At 38.8% G+C, this 15,936-nt stretch overlaps 1 protein-coding gene across 2 annotated transcripts in view; it reads left to right on the top strand.

Annotated features, from left to right (window-relative positions):
• DPP8 (dipeptidyl peptidase 8) overlaps positions 1-15,936 on the top strand; it is a 65,336-nt gene that overhangs the window by 14,074 nt on the left and 35,326 nt on the right. For both annotated transcript variants that reach the window (XM_059372284.1, XM_059372285.1), the window contains exons 5-6: positions 7,311-7,484; positions 9,359-9,527. In XM_059372284.1, coding sequence (XP_059228267.1) covers positions 7,311-7,484; positions 9,359-9,527 — 343 coding nt within the window. The remainder of the gene's footprint in view (positions 1-7,310; positions 7,485-9,358; positions 9,528-15,936) is intronic.

Genomic DNA, 15,936 nt, shown 5'->3' with positions numbered 1-15,936 from the left:
GAACTAGGGGCACCTGGGTGGCTCAGTGGGTTAAAGCCTCTGCCTTCCGCTCAGGTCATGATCCCAGGGTCCTGGGATCGAGCCCCGCATCGGTCTCTCTGCTCAGCAGGGATCCTGCTTCCCTTTCTCTCTCTCTGCCTGCCTCTCTGCCTACCTGTGATCTCTCTCTCTGTCAAATAAATAAATACAATCCTTATAAAAAAAAAGATTGTATTTATTTATTTGACAGAGATCACAAGTAGGCAGAGAGGCAGACAGAGAAGAGGCAGAAGCAGGCTCTCTGCTGAGTAGAGAGCCCGATGCGGACTTGATCCCAGGACCCTGAGATCATGACCTGAGCCGAAGGTAGAGGTTTAACCCACTAAGCCACCCAGGCACCCCTAGTTCCTTTAGATTTTTGTAGCCTCCATTAGATTTTTCTATATAAACAGTTTTATTTTCTGTAAACACTGTCAGTTCATTCCAATATGGATGCCTTTTGTTTCTTTTTCTTGGGTTATTGTACTTGCTAACTCCTCCAGTACAAAGTTGAATAGAAATGGTGAAAGCAGATGTTCTTATGTTCTTGATCTTAGGGGAGGAGTCAGTCAGTCCTTAGCCAGTAAGTCTATTAGCTGTAGGTTTTTCATAAATGCCCTTTGGTAGGCTGGGGAAGTACTCTTCTGTTTCTAGCTTGCTTAGGACTTTTATCAGAAACAGATACTGAGTTTGTTAAATATTTTTTAAGTCTTTATTTATTTATTTTCAGAAAGAGAGCGCACAAGCAGGGGACCTGCAGGCAGAGGGAGAAGCAGGCTCCCCGAAAAGCAGAGAGCCCCATGCAGGACTTGATCCTAAGACCTGGGATCATGACCTGAGCTGAAGGCATATGGTTACCTGTCTGAGCCCCCCAGGCATCCCTTGTTAAATGTTTTATTCTGTGTTTGTTGAAAAGATTGTAAAGCTTTCTTTTTTTATTTTTTAATTTGTTAATATGACAAAGCATCACTTGATTATTGAATGTTAAATCAACCTTGCAATCCTGGGATAAAACTCCCTTGGTTATGATTTATTATCCTTTTTAAGTATTGTTGGATTCAATTTGCTATAATTTTGTTTAAAATTTTTTTTAATCCCTCATCATGAGGGATATTGGTCTATAAAGTTCTTTTCTTACAGTATTGTGTATGATTTTTGGTAATAGTGTTATTCTGGCCACAGCATAAGTTGGAGGTCATTTGTTCCTTTTAATTTGGTGGAAGAATTTGGTCGAATTCACTAGTGAAGCCATCTGGACCTGTAGTTTTCTTTGTGGAAAAGTTTTTAACTGCAAATTCAGTTTATTTATTATAGGTAGTGTTATTCAGGTTCAGATTATCTGTTTCTTTTTGAGTAAGCTTTGGTTCTTTGTGTCTTTTAAAGAATTTTCATTTCATCATGGTATTGAATTTATTGGTACAAGTTTCATAATATTCCCTAATCTTTTTAGTGTCTGCAGAATCTGTGTGATGTTCCTCTCTCCTGATACTTCTTGTAAAGTATCTCTTTTTTTCTAATGAGTCTGACTTAGTGTTACTATCTATTTGGTTTCTTTGATTTTTCTATCAATTTCTATTTCCTATTTCATTGTTTTACCCTCTGATCATTTTTATTACCTTTCTTCTGCTAACTTGGGATTTCATTTGTTCTTTTTCTGGTTTCATAAGGTGGTGGCTGAGGTTACTAGTTGGAGACCTTTCTTTTTTTCCTACATGGGCATTTAGCGTTATAAATTTCCCTTTAGGTACCAAATTAATTACAGCCCATACATTTTAATATGTCATATTTCCATTTTCATTTACTTCAAAATACTTCCCATTTTTCCTTTACCCCATGAGTTATTTAAATGTGTACTGTTTAGTTTCCACTTATTTGGGTATTCTCCAGAGATTTGATTTCTAACCAAATTCCATGGTATTCAGAGACCATAATTTGTACGACTTGAATCTCTTCCAGTTTTTGAGTTTTGTCTTATGGCTCAGAATATGATCCATGTTGGTAAATGTTCTGTGTTTACTTGGAAAGAATATGTGTTCTGTTGTTCCTGGGTCTATAAATGAACATTATATGAAGTTAGTTTATTGTATTCAAATTTTGTATCCTTACTAATTTAGTTATTTCAGTTATTTGAGGGAGAATGTTGAAATCTCCATATATTTTGAAGCTATGTTATCCACAAAAGTGGATAGGATGATTATGTCTTCCTGATAAATTGACTCCTTTATTGTTACTAGGTGACCCTCCATGTTTCTCGCAATATTTTTTATTCTGAAATTTACTTTATTATTTTTTTTAAAGATTTTATTTATTTATTTGACAGACAGAGCACAAGTAGGCAGAGAGGCAGGCAGAGAGAGAGAGAGGGAGAAGCAGGCTCCCTGCTGAGCAGAGAGCCCAGTGTGGGGCTTGATCGCCAGGACTCTGAGATCATGACCTGAGCCGAAGGCAGAGGCTTAACCCACTGAGCCACCCATATGCCCTGAAATTTACTTTAATGTTATTACAACCACTCTAGCTTTCTTTTGATTAGTGTTAGCATGGAATGTACTTTTCCATTCTTTTATTTATTTTTTTTACAAGCCTAATTAGGATACGATTCACATACTATACAATTCACTTACCCCAGTATGGAATTCAGTGGTTTTTTTAGTCTATTCATAGAGTTATTTGTACAACTATCATAACAATCTAATTTTGGAACATTTTGTCATCCCAAAGGGAAACTCTCTATCCACCGAGCTGCTCACTTCCAGGCAACTATTAATCTGCTTTGAGTCTCCATAGGTTTGCCTATCCTGGACATTTCATATAAATGGAATCATGCAGTCACTATTTGGACCTTCATGACTCATTTCTTTCGCTCAGCACAGTATTTTCTGGACTCATCCACATTGTAGCAGATAACAATACTTTGTTGGTTTTTTTTTTTTTATGGCTGAATAATATTTCATTTTATGTGTCTCCTACACTTGATTTATCAGTTTATGGGTATCTGGGTCATTTGGGCTTTTCAGCTTTTATGAATAATACTGCTTTTAACATATATGAGATTTTGTGTAGACTTATATTTTCAGTTCTCTTGGGTATATATTTAGGAGTGGAATTGCTGGGTCATGTGGTAACTGGTTAAATTTTTAAGAAAGTACTAAGTGGCTTTTCCATAGCAGCTGCACCATCTTACTATCCTACCACCAGTGTATAAGGCTCCTTATTTTCTACATCCTCCCTAATACTTATTATTGTCTGTCATTTTGGTTATAGCCATCCTAGTGGTGTAAAGAGGTCTCTCATTGTCATTCGATTTGCATTTCCCTAATGACCAGTGATGTTGAGCATTTTTCACGTCTTTATTGGCCATTTGTATATCTATTTTGAAGAAGTCTCTGTGTGTGTGTCCTGTGTCCATTTTAAATTGGGTCTTTCTAATGTTAAATTGTAAGCATTTTTTATATATTCTGGATACCAGGTGCTTATCAGATAAGTGATTTGCAGACATTTTCTCCCATTTTGTAAGTTGTCTTTTTGCTCTTTTCTTTAACTGCAGTAGTCCTTAATTAATATGAAATCAGTTTATCTTTGACAAGTGTTTAGTACTATAATCACTAATTTAGATCTATACATTTAAACACAGTTACTGGGACACCTGGGTGGCTCAGTTGGTTGGACGACTGCCTTTGGCTCAGGTCATGATCCCGGATCGGGCTCCCAGCTCCATGGGTAGTCTGCTTCTCCCTCTGACCTTCTCCTTACTCATGTTCTCTCTCTCACTGTCTCTCTCTCAAATAAATAAATAAAATCTTTAAAATAAAATAAAATAAACACAGTTACTTTCCACAGTTACTATCCTCCTTTATGGAGGATAAGATGCTTTTCATGACATCCTTTTTCTTCTGTTCATCATTTATCTTAATCTGAAGTTCTTATATCTTCATTTAAAAAATTGTGCTGAAATACATATAAAATTTATCATCTTAACCATTTTTAAGTGTACATTAATGTACATCATTGTCAGTAAGTACACTCAGATTGTTGTGCAGCCATCACCACCATCCATCCACAGAACTTTTTCATCTTGCAAAACTGTAACTCAGTACAAGCTAAATAATAACTGCCCATTACCCCTCCACCTAGGCCCTGGCCACCACCATTCTATTTTCTGTTCCTAGGAGTGTAATTACTCTAGATAACCTCGTGTAAGTAGAATCACACTATATTTGTCCTTTTGTACCTGGCTTATTTTACTTAGCATAATGTACTTAAGGTTTGTCCATGTTGTAGTATGTGTCAGAATATCCTTTTTAAAGATGAATAATATTCCATAGTTTGTATATACCATATTTGTTTATCCATTCATCCATTAGTAGTCGCTTGGGTTGCTTCCACATTTTGGCTGTTGTAAACCATGCCGCTATGAACATGGGTATACAAATATATTTTCATGTTCCCACTTTCAGTACTTTTAGGTATATACCTAGAAGTGAAAATCCTGGATCATATAGCTGTTTTTTATGTTTCTGAGAGATTTGCCATACTATTTTCCACAGCCACCACACCATTTTACATTTCCACAAGCAGTGCTCAAGAGTTCCAGTTTCTCTGCATCTTTACCAATACTTCTTATTCTTTTCTTGGCTTTTTAGAGTTGCCATCTTGAGGAGTATGAGGTGATATCTCATTCTGGTTCTGATTTGCCTTTCCCTAATTATTAGTGATATTGAGCATCTTTTCACGTGCTTATTGGCTATTTGTGTGTCTTTGGAGCAATGTCTGTTCAGATTCTTAGCCCATTTTGTATTCAGGTTGCTTGGGGGTTTTATGGTTTGTGTGTTGTATTGTTTGATTAGTTACCACCAAAAGAATATGTCCGAATCCTAAAGGTGTTTGTGAATGTGACCTTGTTTAGAAATAGGATCTTTCAGGGACGCCTGGGTGGCTCAGTGGGTTAAAGCCTCTGCCTTCGGCTCAGGTCATGATCCAGGGTCCTGGGATCTAGCCCCGCATCAGGCTCTCTGCTCAGCAGGAAGCCTGCTTCCTCCTCTCTCTCTGCCTGCTTTTCTACCTACTTGTGATCGCCATCTGTCAAATAAATAATCTAATGTAAATGTAAAAATCTTAAAAAAAAAAAAAAAAGAAATAGGGTCTTTCCAGATACAATTAAAGATCTCAAGATGAGATAATTCTGGGTATAGGGTAGACCCTAAATACAGTAACTGGTATTCTTTTTTTTTTTCCCCCCTCAGATTTTATTTATCTATTAATGAGAGGGCATGAGCTGGGGGAGGGGACAGGGAGAGGGTGAATTAGATTTCCCACTGAGCAGGGAGCCCGACTTGGGGTTTGATCCAGGACCCCGAGATCATGGCCTGACCTAAAGTCAGATGCTTAACTGATTGTATCACCCAGGCAATCCAACTGGTATTCTTACATGACAAAGGAGAGGGAAATTTGAAACAGACACAGAAGGGTAAAGATCATCTGAAGATTACAGTTAAATGTTGCCATAAACCAAAGAGTCCATCAGCCACCAGAGCTGAAAGAGGCAAGGAAGTATTCTTCCTTAGAGCCTTTGGAGGAAACATGACCCTACTGAGCTCTTAATTTTGGGCTTCTGTCCTTCAGAATTGTGAGAGAATACATTTCTATTGTATTCAGTCACCAAGTTTGTGGTATAGCAGCCCTAGGAAACTAATACACATTCTTTGATGCACACAGTTAAAATTTGATAAAGTAAACTGTTTACTTTCAGTGTGCTAGCTTAGTTTTGGAGTGATACATTTCCTTTTTTTTTTTTTTTTTTTAATTTATTTATTTGACAGACAGAGATCTCAAGCAGGCAGAGAGGCAGACAGAGAGAGAGAGGAGGAAGCAGGCTCCCTGCTGAGCAGAGAGCCTGATGTGGGACTCGATCCCAGGACCCTGAGATCATGACCTGAGCTGAGAGAGAGGAAGGGAAGCAGGCCCCCTGCTGAGCAGAGAGCCCGATGTGGGACTCGATCCCAGGACCCTGAGATCATGACCTGAGCCGAAGGCAGCGGCCTAACCCACTGAGCCACCCAGGCACCCATGTATTCCTTTTTAAATTTTATACCTGCATCAAATAATATTTCTAGCTTAGGAAAACCCCTCATCATCATCAGTCATTAATTACAGATAGTCTTTGAGAGAGATTTTAACAGATGCTGCAGGTAGGAAAACAAAGTGACACAAAGTCTGCTCTTAAGGTTTTTTTTTAACCTATTTCTAGTCAGAAATACTGAAAAGATGGGGCGCCTGGGTGGCTCAGTGGATTAAGCCGCTGCCTTCGGCTCAGGTCATGATCTCAGGGTCTTGGGATCGAGTCCCGCATCGGGCTCTCTGCTCAGCAGGGAGCCTGCTTCCCTCTCTCTCTCTCTCTGCCTGCCTCTCTGTCTACTTGTGATTTCTCTGTCAAATAAATAAATAAAATCTTTAAAAAAAAAAAAAAGAAATACTGAAAAGAGTGAAAAATGGTATCACAGTCAAATAAGTAAAAGACATAGTAACTCTTACATAAATTTTAAAGAAGAGATGACTGTACATCATAGTGGATCAGGAAACTTTCTTTGGCAAGATTGAATCAGAGCTAAGGTTTTGGGATAATGGTAGAACTTGGATGGATGAAAGAAAAATAGCCTCTCAAAGGGGATAGTGGAACAGACAAAGACCAGGAGGCAGAAACTCATAAGTTGGGTTTTATGTCCGTGACATGACCACCCCGATCTAGGGTTTTATTTGAAGAGTATTAATAAATGTGGTGGGAAGGTATTAATGACAGCTGATACTTGAGAACTTACTCTATGCCAATCATTGTGTTAAACGCTTGACGTGTTTTTATCTAAGTTAATCTTCACAAAGCTGAAGTAAATGATATATTACTATTTTGAAAGTGAGAACAATTACTTTTGAAGAAATTAAACTACTTCCCAAAGTCAGTGTTCTAATAAGTATCATAGCCTAGATTCAAACCACTTGGTTTCAGAGTCTGTGCTCTTAACTACATACAACACTGCTCAATTACATTTAAGTTGTAGAAAGTCTAGAATGCCAAGCCAAGGTGATGAGGCAATTCTCGTTTTCCACTATATGCAGTAATCATCTAAAGACCCTTTACCAGGAAATCTTCCAGGAAACTTCTTAAATTAGTTTGCTTAATGTTAACTGTCACATTTTGGAGTCATTGAACATGTAGACTCGGTAATATGGGAGATGCTAGGATTTCAGTGGAAAGCTTTCAGAAGACTGAAGTAGGTGACTTCTATTTCCTTTTGCATTAGGCAACACTGGACTATGGAATGTATTCTCGAGAAGAAGAACTATTAAGAGAAAGGAAACGCATTGGAACTGTTGGAATTGCTTCCTATGATTATCACCAAGGAAGTGGAACATTTCTGTTTCAAGCTGGTAGTGGAATTTATCATGTAAAAGATGGAGGGCCACAAGGATTTACTGTAAGTTCATGTTACTATTTGTTAAGTCTGTTTTTGGGTACTAAAGGTTATTTGCATCCAAATCAGAAAGGTAATTAAATCAAAAAATTAAATTTACCCACCAAGTGAGAAATTTAATAGTAAAGAAAGCAAGATACATAAGTATTAATTTCTTGTGTTAAGAATTAATCATTTTTGCAGTGACGTTAATAGGTAATTTTTTTTTTTTTAAAGAGATTTTATGTATTTATTTGGCAGACAGAGATCACAAGTAGGCAGAGAGGCAGGCAGAGAAAGAGAGGAGGAAGCAGGCTCCCTGCTGAGCAGAGAGCCTGATGTGGGGCTTGATCCCAGGACCCTGGGATCATGACCTGAGCCGAAGGCAGAGGCTTTAACCCACTGAGCCACCCAGGTGCCCCAATAGGTAATTTTTTAAATGCTAAAAATACTTGCTATGTAGGAAGGTTTAGTAAAGGACATCAATGCCCATTTTCTGAGTAAAATTTGAGGAGGATTTTGGAAGATATTGTTACGACAAGGCAGTCTAATTTTGGTTCTCCTAAAAACTTAACTGATTTTTTAAGATTTTATTTATTTATTTGACAAGGAGAGATCACAAGTAGGCAAAGCAGCAGGCAGAGGGAGAGGGAGAATCAAACTCCCTGCTGAACAGAAAGCCTGATGCGGGCCTTGATCTCAGGACCCTCGGATCATGATCTGAGCCAAATACTTAACTGACTGAGGCACCCAGGCACCCAAGAAACTTAATTCATTTTAATAAATGGTTTTAAATGTTTGCTTTTACTCCAGGCAATTTTTTATGTTTTTTTGTTTTGTTTTGTTTTTTCTTTTTTAAAAGATTTTATTTAATTATTTGACAGAGAGAGAGAGACAGGGAGAGAGGGAATACAAGCAGGGGCAGTGGGAGAAGGAGAAACAGGCTCCCTGCTCAGCAGGTGCGTGGCTCGATCCCAGGACCCTGGGATCATGACCTGAGCTGAAGGCAGATGCTTAACAACTGAGCCACCCACGCACCCCAAGATGTATTTATTTGAGAAACAGCAAGAGATAGAGCAAGAGTGAGTGGGGGAGGGGCAGAGGGAGAGAGAATCTCAAGCAGAATCCCCAGTGCGTGTAGAGCCTGATGTGCGGGCTTGATCTCATGACCCTGAGGTCATGACCTGAGTTGAAATCAAGAGTCAGATACTCAACAACTGAGCCACACACGCACCCCTCACCGTAATTCTTTACATGGTATTAGAACTATTCTTTTGTTGGAATTGTAATATCCTGGCTTTTGTTAAATCTTTTTGAGTGTACTATTTTATATTGGTAAAATGAATTTGAAATATTGAATAAGTATTCAGTAAGTAAGTGCTTAATAAAAGTATTTAACAAGCAATAATTAAACAGGTTTGGATAATAAAACTTATGAAGCACTATTATATTTTTTTATTTACTTTCCACCCTGCGGTGGCTCACTGGATTAAGTGTCTGACTCTTGATTTTGGCTGAGGTCATGCATGATCTCATGGGTCATGGGTGGTGGGACTCTGCGCCCAGTAGGGAGTCTGCTTTTCTCCTCCCTCTCCCTCTGCCCTTCCATGTACATTCGAGTGTTCTCTCTCTCTTGCTTTCATTCTCAAATAAATAAATCTTTAAAAAAAATCCTTATTTACTTTCCTATTACCATTAGCTTTCTAATTGATAGTAAGAAGAAAAAAAAAAGAGTCTGTCCTTGTAAGTTAAGGCTTGCAAAAGTATATTTTTCTGAGGAGCAGTTATATTTGACATTTTACTTGGAATTATTGTTCATTTTATAGGAAGGGTGTTGGCAAATGAATAAAGTATGTATCAGCCTGATACTTGCTTTAAAAATGTTTTTTCTTTTCTAGCAACAACCCCTACGGCCGAATTTAGTAGAGACTAGTTGTCCCAACATTCGCATGGATCCCAAATTATGCCCAGCTGATCCAGACTGGATTGCTTTTATACATAGCAATGATATTTGGATATCCAACATCGTAACCAGAGAAGAAAGGAGGCTCACCTATGTGCACAATGGTAACACATAATTCTTCAAATTTACTTTTCTGAAAAGCATTTTTAAAATTTTGCCTTTGCTCACTTTTTGAAATTGAGGCAAAGTAGGTTACCTTTATACTTTAAATTCAAATCTTTAAAAAAGTACAGAGGATAAATAATATGTACCACTCACATAATGCTGCCTTATTTTAATGTTCATTTTCAGATAGCACTGTAGCACCTTTGACATGATTATTTCTTTAGCTTACTAAGACTGCCTGGATTTCCCCAAAACTGTTTTCATTAAAGTAATATTTCAATTAAAAAAATCTTGGGGGGCGCCTGGGTGGCTCAGTGGGTTAAAACCTCTGCCTTCGGCTCAGGTCATGATCTCAGGGTCCTGGGATCGAGCCCCACATCGGGCTCTCTGCTCTGTGGGGAGCCTGCTTCCTCCTCTCTCTCTGCCTGCTTCTCTGCCTACTTGTGATCTCTGTCTGTCAAATAAATAAATAAAATCTTTACAAAAAAAAAATCTTGGGATGCCTGGGTGTCTCAGTCGGTTGAGCATCTTCCTTTGGCTCAGGTCATGATCCTGGGGTCCTGGGATCGAGTCTCACATCAGACTCCTTGCTTACATCAGGGGAGCCTGCTTCTCCCTCTCCTGCTGCTGCTCCCTGTTTGTGTTCCCTCTTTCTCTCTGATAAATAAATAAAATCTTAAAAAAAATTAATCTTGCTTTTGGGAAACAAACAAATACCTAATACATAAAAATGTATCTCCCCTTCTTGGAGAGCCTACTTTATCATAATAGGAAAAATGAAACTTTGTAGAATTGTGTGTATTGTGGAAATAATTAATTTTCATTGAAGTGATTATAGTAATCACTTCTCAATCACAGCTCAAAGCACAGGAAAGATGTAGATGTTTTCCTCTGAAGCTTTCATACAAATGAAAGATGGGAAATGGTGTATTGCTTTTTCTTTGAACACATGAAACAAAAGATTAGTAAGTTCCACAGTGAAGGATGGTCACTTTCAAAATTCATTTGTTCAATCTTATTTAATCCAATGTTCACAAAGCTGAATTATTGGGCATATTTCTGATTAAGTTATTTTAGAATACAGTAGTGTATTGACAACAAACATTTTTTTCATTATTAGGATTATCAGTATTATAGAAGAAGCCGTTTCCTGAACAATTTTCGTTGGTAGAAAGAACACTGAATTAGGAGTCAAGAAATCTGTTCTAGCTTTCCAATCAGTCAATAAAGATAGGTTAAGTTCCTATGCACCAGGTAACATGGCAGGAACTAAGAGTACAGAGTTGAGTAAGACATAACCCAGACCCTCAAGGAAACTATATGAATAATAAAACAGAATGATAAGCAAATATAGGGTGTTGTGAGGGTATCAGTATGGGATAGTGGTTAGGAAAGGCTTCCTATAACAGATGACACCTAACTGGCACCTAACCTGATCTTAGATATGACTGCACATTAACCGGTACATTCCAGTGAGGGGACCACCTGAGAAAGGTCTTAATGCAGAAGGTGGTATATGAGGAGTTGAAAGCGGTATGACAGTTCTAAAATGTAAGGCTTGAATCAAGAAGGTAATGGTAATCAAGACAAAGGTTATCTGTATCTCATGTAAATCAGCAGAGTCTCTAACATGATGTGAGGGTCCACTGAAAGTTTTAAACAATTGGATGGTGTGGTCAGAGTCATATTATAGATAAATTGTTGTGGATACTTTGTGAAAGTTGTGTTTGAAAATCCCAGGGCTAGAGGCGAGGACACCAAAACTTGACTGTTGACGTTATCCAGGTTTAAGTGGACAAAGATTCTATGGAACATCAGATAGGCCAAAGGGGATGGAATAGGGAACTTTTTAAGTGAAAAGTACATGTTTTGGGGGCGCCTGGGTGGCCCAGACTATTAAGCATCCAACTCTTGATTTTGGCTCAGGTCGTGATCGCAGGGTCTTTTTTTTTTTTTAAGATTTTATTTATTTATTTGACAGAGATCACAAGTAGGCTGAGAGGGGGAAGCAGGCTCTCTGCTGAGCAGGGAACCCGATGTGGGGCTCGATCCCAGGACCCTGGGATCATGACCTGAGCTGAAGGCAGAGGCTTTAACCCACTGAGCGACCCAGGCACCCTGTGATCTCAGGGTCTTAGATAAAGCCCCGTGTTAGACTCTATGCTCAGTGGGGAGGCTGCTTCCTCCTTCTCTCTTTCCCTCTGCCCTTCCACCCACCGCTACCTCCCTGCTTCCACTCTCTCTCCCTTTCTCTCTCTGTGTGTCAAATAAATAAATAAATATTGAAAGAAAGAATGAAAGGAAGGAAGGAAGAAAAGTACATGTTTTGCATCTCCATTTGGAGTCAGGGAATCAGAACGGCTACCAATGACAGTAGGATTAGGTTGATGATTAGTAAATCTAAGTTGGAAATCCTAGCTGTTTCTTTTCTTTTTTTTTTTTTTAAGATTTTATTTATTTATTTGACAGAGATCACAAGTAGGCAGAGAGGCAGGCAGAGAGAGAGAGAGGAGGAAGCAGGCTCCCTGCTGAGCAGAGAGCCTGATGCGGGACTCGATCCCAGGACCCTGAGATCATGACCTGAGCCGAAGGCAGCAGCTTAACCCACTGAGCCACCCAGGCGCCCTCCTAGCTGTTTCTTTATGCTTTAACAAACATTGAACTCTCATTATGTACTAGTTATCCTACTTGAGGCAGTGAAAATCCCTACTTGAGGGAGTGAAAATCTCTGACAATAACCGATAGAATTAAGATTTTTTAGTCTAGTTTCTCTTCTGTAGAATTGTTTTTCCACACAGGATATTGTGAAGATTGACAGAATTTAGGGGCGCCTGGGTGGCTCAGTGGGTTAAGCATCCAGCTTTTGATTTCCGCTCAGGTCATGAGCTCAGTGTTGTGAGATCTGTGCTCTCCGTGGAGCCTGCTTAATACTTTCCCTCTCCCCTCCTTCCGCCTCTATCTCTTTCTTGACAGAATTTAAAGTAGAAAGCACCAGCACCCTGCAGGATGCTATAGTATTGTTCTTACTATTATTTTCCTTTCTGTGCATATAGGTATGTGGTATGTTTATTATTTTCAAGATTAATGTACTTGTTAAAAATGCAGTCTAGGGCCACCTGAGTGGCTCAGTGGGTTAAGCCTCTGCCTTTGGCTCAGGTCATGGTCTCAGGGTCCTGGGATCAAGCCCCGCATTGGGCTCTCTGCTCAGCCCAGAGCCTACTTTCTCCTCTCTCTCTGCCTGCCTCTCTGCCTACTTGTGATCTCTCTCTGTCTGTTAAATAAATAAATAAAATCTTTAAAAAAAAAAAAAAATGCAGTCTAGGGGCTCCTGGGTGGCTCAGTCATGAAGCTTCTGCCTTCGGCTCAGGTCATGATCCCAGGGTCTTGGGATTGAGCCCCACAAGGGGCTCGCTGCTCAGCGGGAAGCCTGCTTCTCCCTCTCCCACTCCCCCTGCTTGTGTTTCCCCTCTTGCTGTCTCAGTCAAATAAATAAAATCTTTTAAAAAAATAAAAAATAAAAATGCAGTCTAGAACCATTCCAGTTTGAATTCTAGATCTACCATTTTGTACTTCTGTGACCTTGAGTAAGTTATTTAACCGATCTCTGTTTCTGTATCTAAAAAGGTGTGTCATTTATAGTGCTCTTATGAGGTTATAATGAGTTTATATTTGTGAAGTGTTTAGGATGGTGTCTGAAACCTAGTAAGAGTGATGTGTTTAAGTAGAAAGATAGGTACAGAGTAAGCATCTTCACTCTTAACTCTGCTTACAGTAAGTTTCCAAGTGAAAGTCTGCTTTCTGATGGGGTTAGTCAGTGAACATGTGCAAGTGTTTCCTTTCTGCCTAGTATGAAAAGGAATGTGAAAGTAATATAGTACCAGCCTCCACTCTCAAATGATATATTGACCTATCAGAAGAACAAAGTGATACCTTTTATTCATGTAATAAATAACTCTTAATAATTGAAGTCTATAGTAAGTGAAAGGGAGATAGAAATGAGTGGTTCTCACATCCAAAAGAGAACAAATATGAAACAATATGGTGGGTATAACTTTGGGGTAGTTGAAAGATCCAAGAAAACCGAACACTGGTTTTGCCTATATCATTAATTCCAAAATTCAAGAAACTTTTAAAAACTGAGCTTAGGGGGTGCCTGGGTGGCTCAGTGGGTTAAAGCCTTTGTCTTCGGCTCAGGTCATGATCTCGGGGTCCTGGAATCGAGCCCCGCATTGGGCTCTCTGCTCAGCGGGGAGCCTGCTTCCCCCTCTCTCTGTCTCCTTGTGATTTGTCTGTCCAAATAAATAAATAAAATCTTAAAAAAAAAAAAAAACTGAGCTTAGTTTTCAGTAGTTGAGAGTTAAAACTTATTTGCTGGCAAAACCTGTCCTGAACTGACCTGAGGCTATTTATAATCTTAATCCTACTTAGTGGGTCTATTCATAAGTTTGCTGCAGGAATATTAGTGTATTCAGTTACAGGGTATTTGATTATCCTGCCAGAGATGTTACATAATTGGTAGATACATGATAAATATGAAAAATCCCCCAAATTCTGAGTTCCAAACACTTCTGGACTCAGAATTTTTGGAAAGGGGATTATTGAATCATGTTGCATATTTGTCTGACTATATAGAAAATACAGATAACCAAAAACAATACATTGATGCTTGTCTATAATATTGAAATCACTATGACATATTACAATACACCCATTAGAATGGCTAAAATGAAAAAGATTAAGAACACAAATGTTGGAGAGGAATTTTCACACGTGGCTAGTAAGAATATGAAATAATACAAATACTATGGAAAACTATGTGACAGTTTCTTATAAAGTTAAACACTCATCATACTATCCAGTCATTCCACTCCCAGGTCTTTATTCAAGAGAAAACATACACCCACAAAGACCCCTATACAAGAAAGATTATAGTATCTTTATTCATATCACCAATAACTGACAATGACGATAACAGCCCAGATACCATTAATAGGTGAATGGATTTTAAAAAACAAAACAAAATGTGGTATGCTCTGAAATATCATCCAACAATAAACAGGAATGGATTGTTGATACATGTAACAATATTGGTGAATCTCAAAAAGCAGACAAAGTATGACTTCACTTATATAATACTCTAGAATATGCAGAACTAACCTCTAGTGACAGAAATCAGATGAATGTTTGCTTCTGGGGTGAGAATGGGTATTGACTGAGAAGAGGCAGGAGAAAACATTCTAGGTGTTGGAAATATCTTATGTCTTGATAGGGTGTGATTGGTTACACAAATACATACATTTTTCACAGATAGTACACCTAAAATTTTATTAATTATAAAACAGTTTTTTAAAAAAATGCTTCTCTGTAGTCTGTCTCATATTTGGAGAGAACCACATTTTGGTTTATGTCCCAGCACTTTTTAAAATGTATGTTTAACATTTTTATGAATGAAATTATAGTGTACATGCCATTTAGTAATAGGGCTATTTTAAATCCAAGTATATTACAAATATTTCTCCATGTCATGAAATCTTTTTTTTTTTTTTTTAAGATTTTATTTATTTATTTGACAGAGAGAGATCATAAGTAGGCAGAGAGGCAGGTAGAGAGAGAGAGGAGGAAGCAGGCTCCCTGCCAAGCAGAGAGCCTGATGCGGGACTCGATCCCAAGTCCCTGAGATCATGACCTGAGCCGAAGGCAGAGGCTTAACCCACAGAGCCACCCAGGTGCCCATGAAATCTTTTTTTTTTTTAAGATTTTATTTATTTATTTGACACACAGAAAGTATGGGGGGAGAGTGTGTGTGTGTGTGTGTGTGTGTGCATGCGCACACACGCACATGTCATAGAGCGCAGGCAGGGGGAGCAGCAGAGATAGAGGAAGAAGCAGGCTCCCTCCTGCGTAGGGAACCTGATACAGGGTTTGGTCCCAGGACCGTGGGATCATGACCTGAGCCAAAGGCAGATGCTTAACCAACTGAGCCGTTCAGGCAGCCTTCCATGTCATGAAATTTATAAAATTTATGACTTTGGGATGGGCTGGGGGAGTATGTATTTATTTTTTTTCAAAGATTTCATTTGTTTATTTGTCAGAGGGAAAGTACAAGGGGAGCGACAGGCAGAAGGAAAAGCGGGCTCCCCACTGAGCAAGGAGCCGGAAGGGGGGCTCCATCCTAGGACCCTGAAGGCAGACTCTTAACTGACTGAGCCAGCTAGGCATCCTGGGAGGGTTATTTTTAAAGCAAGAGTTCCCTTCAAACTATTTACTGGAAAGTGTAAAACAGATAAAAGTTGACTGCAGGAAGGGGAGAGAGAAGAAGGATGAAGATTACATGATGTGTAAGAACCATTCTAGATCTAAAGTTGGACATCTCTGGGTAGAAGTTACAAATCACTGTGACCGTTTCCA

Source organism: Mustela nigripes, chromosome 13 (genome assembly GCF_022355385.1).
Source record: "Mustela nigripes isolate SB6536 chromosome 13, MUSNIG.SB6536, whole genome shotgun sequence".
Lineage (NCBI taxonomy): Eukaryota > Metazoa > Chordata > Mammalia > Carnivora > Mustelidae > Mustela > Mustela nigripes.
Note: the sequence above shows the minus strand (reverse complement) of the source record. Positions and strands in the feature narration are given on the sequence as shown.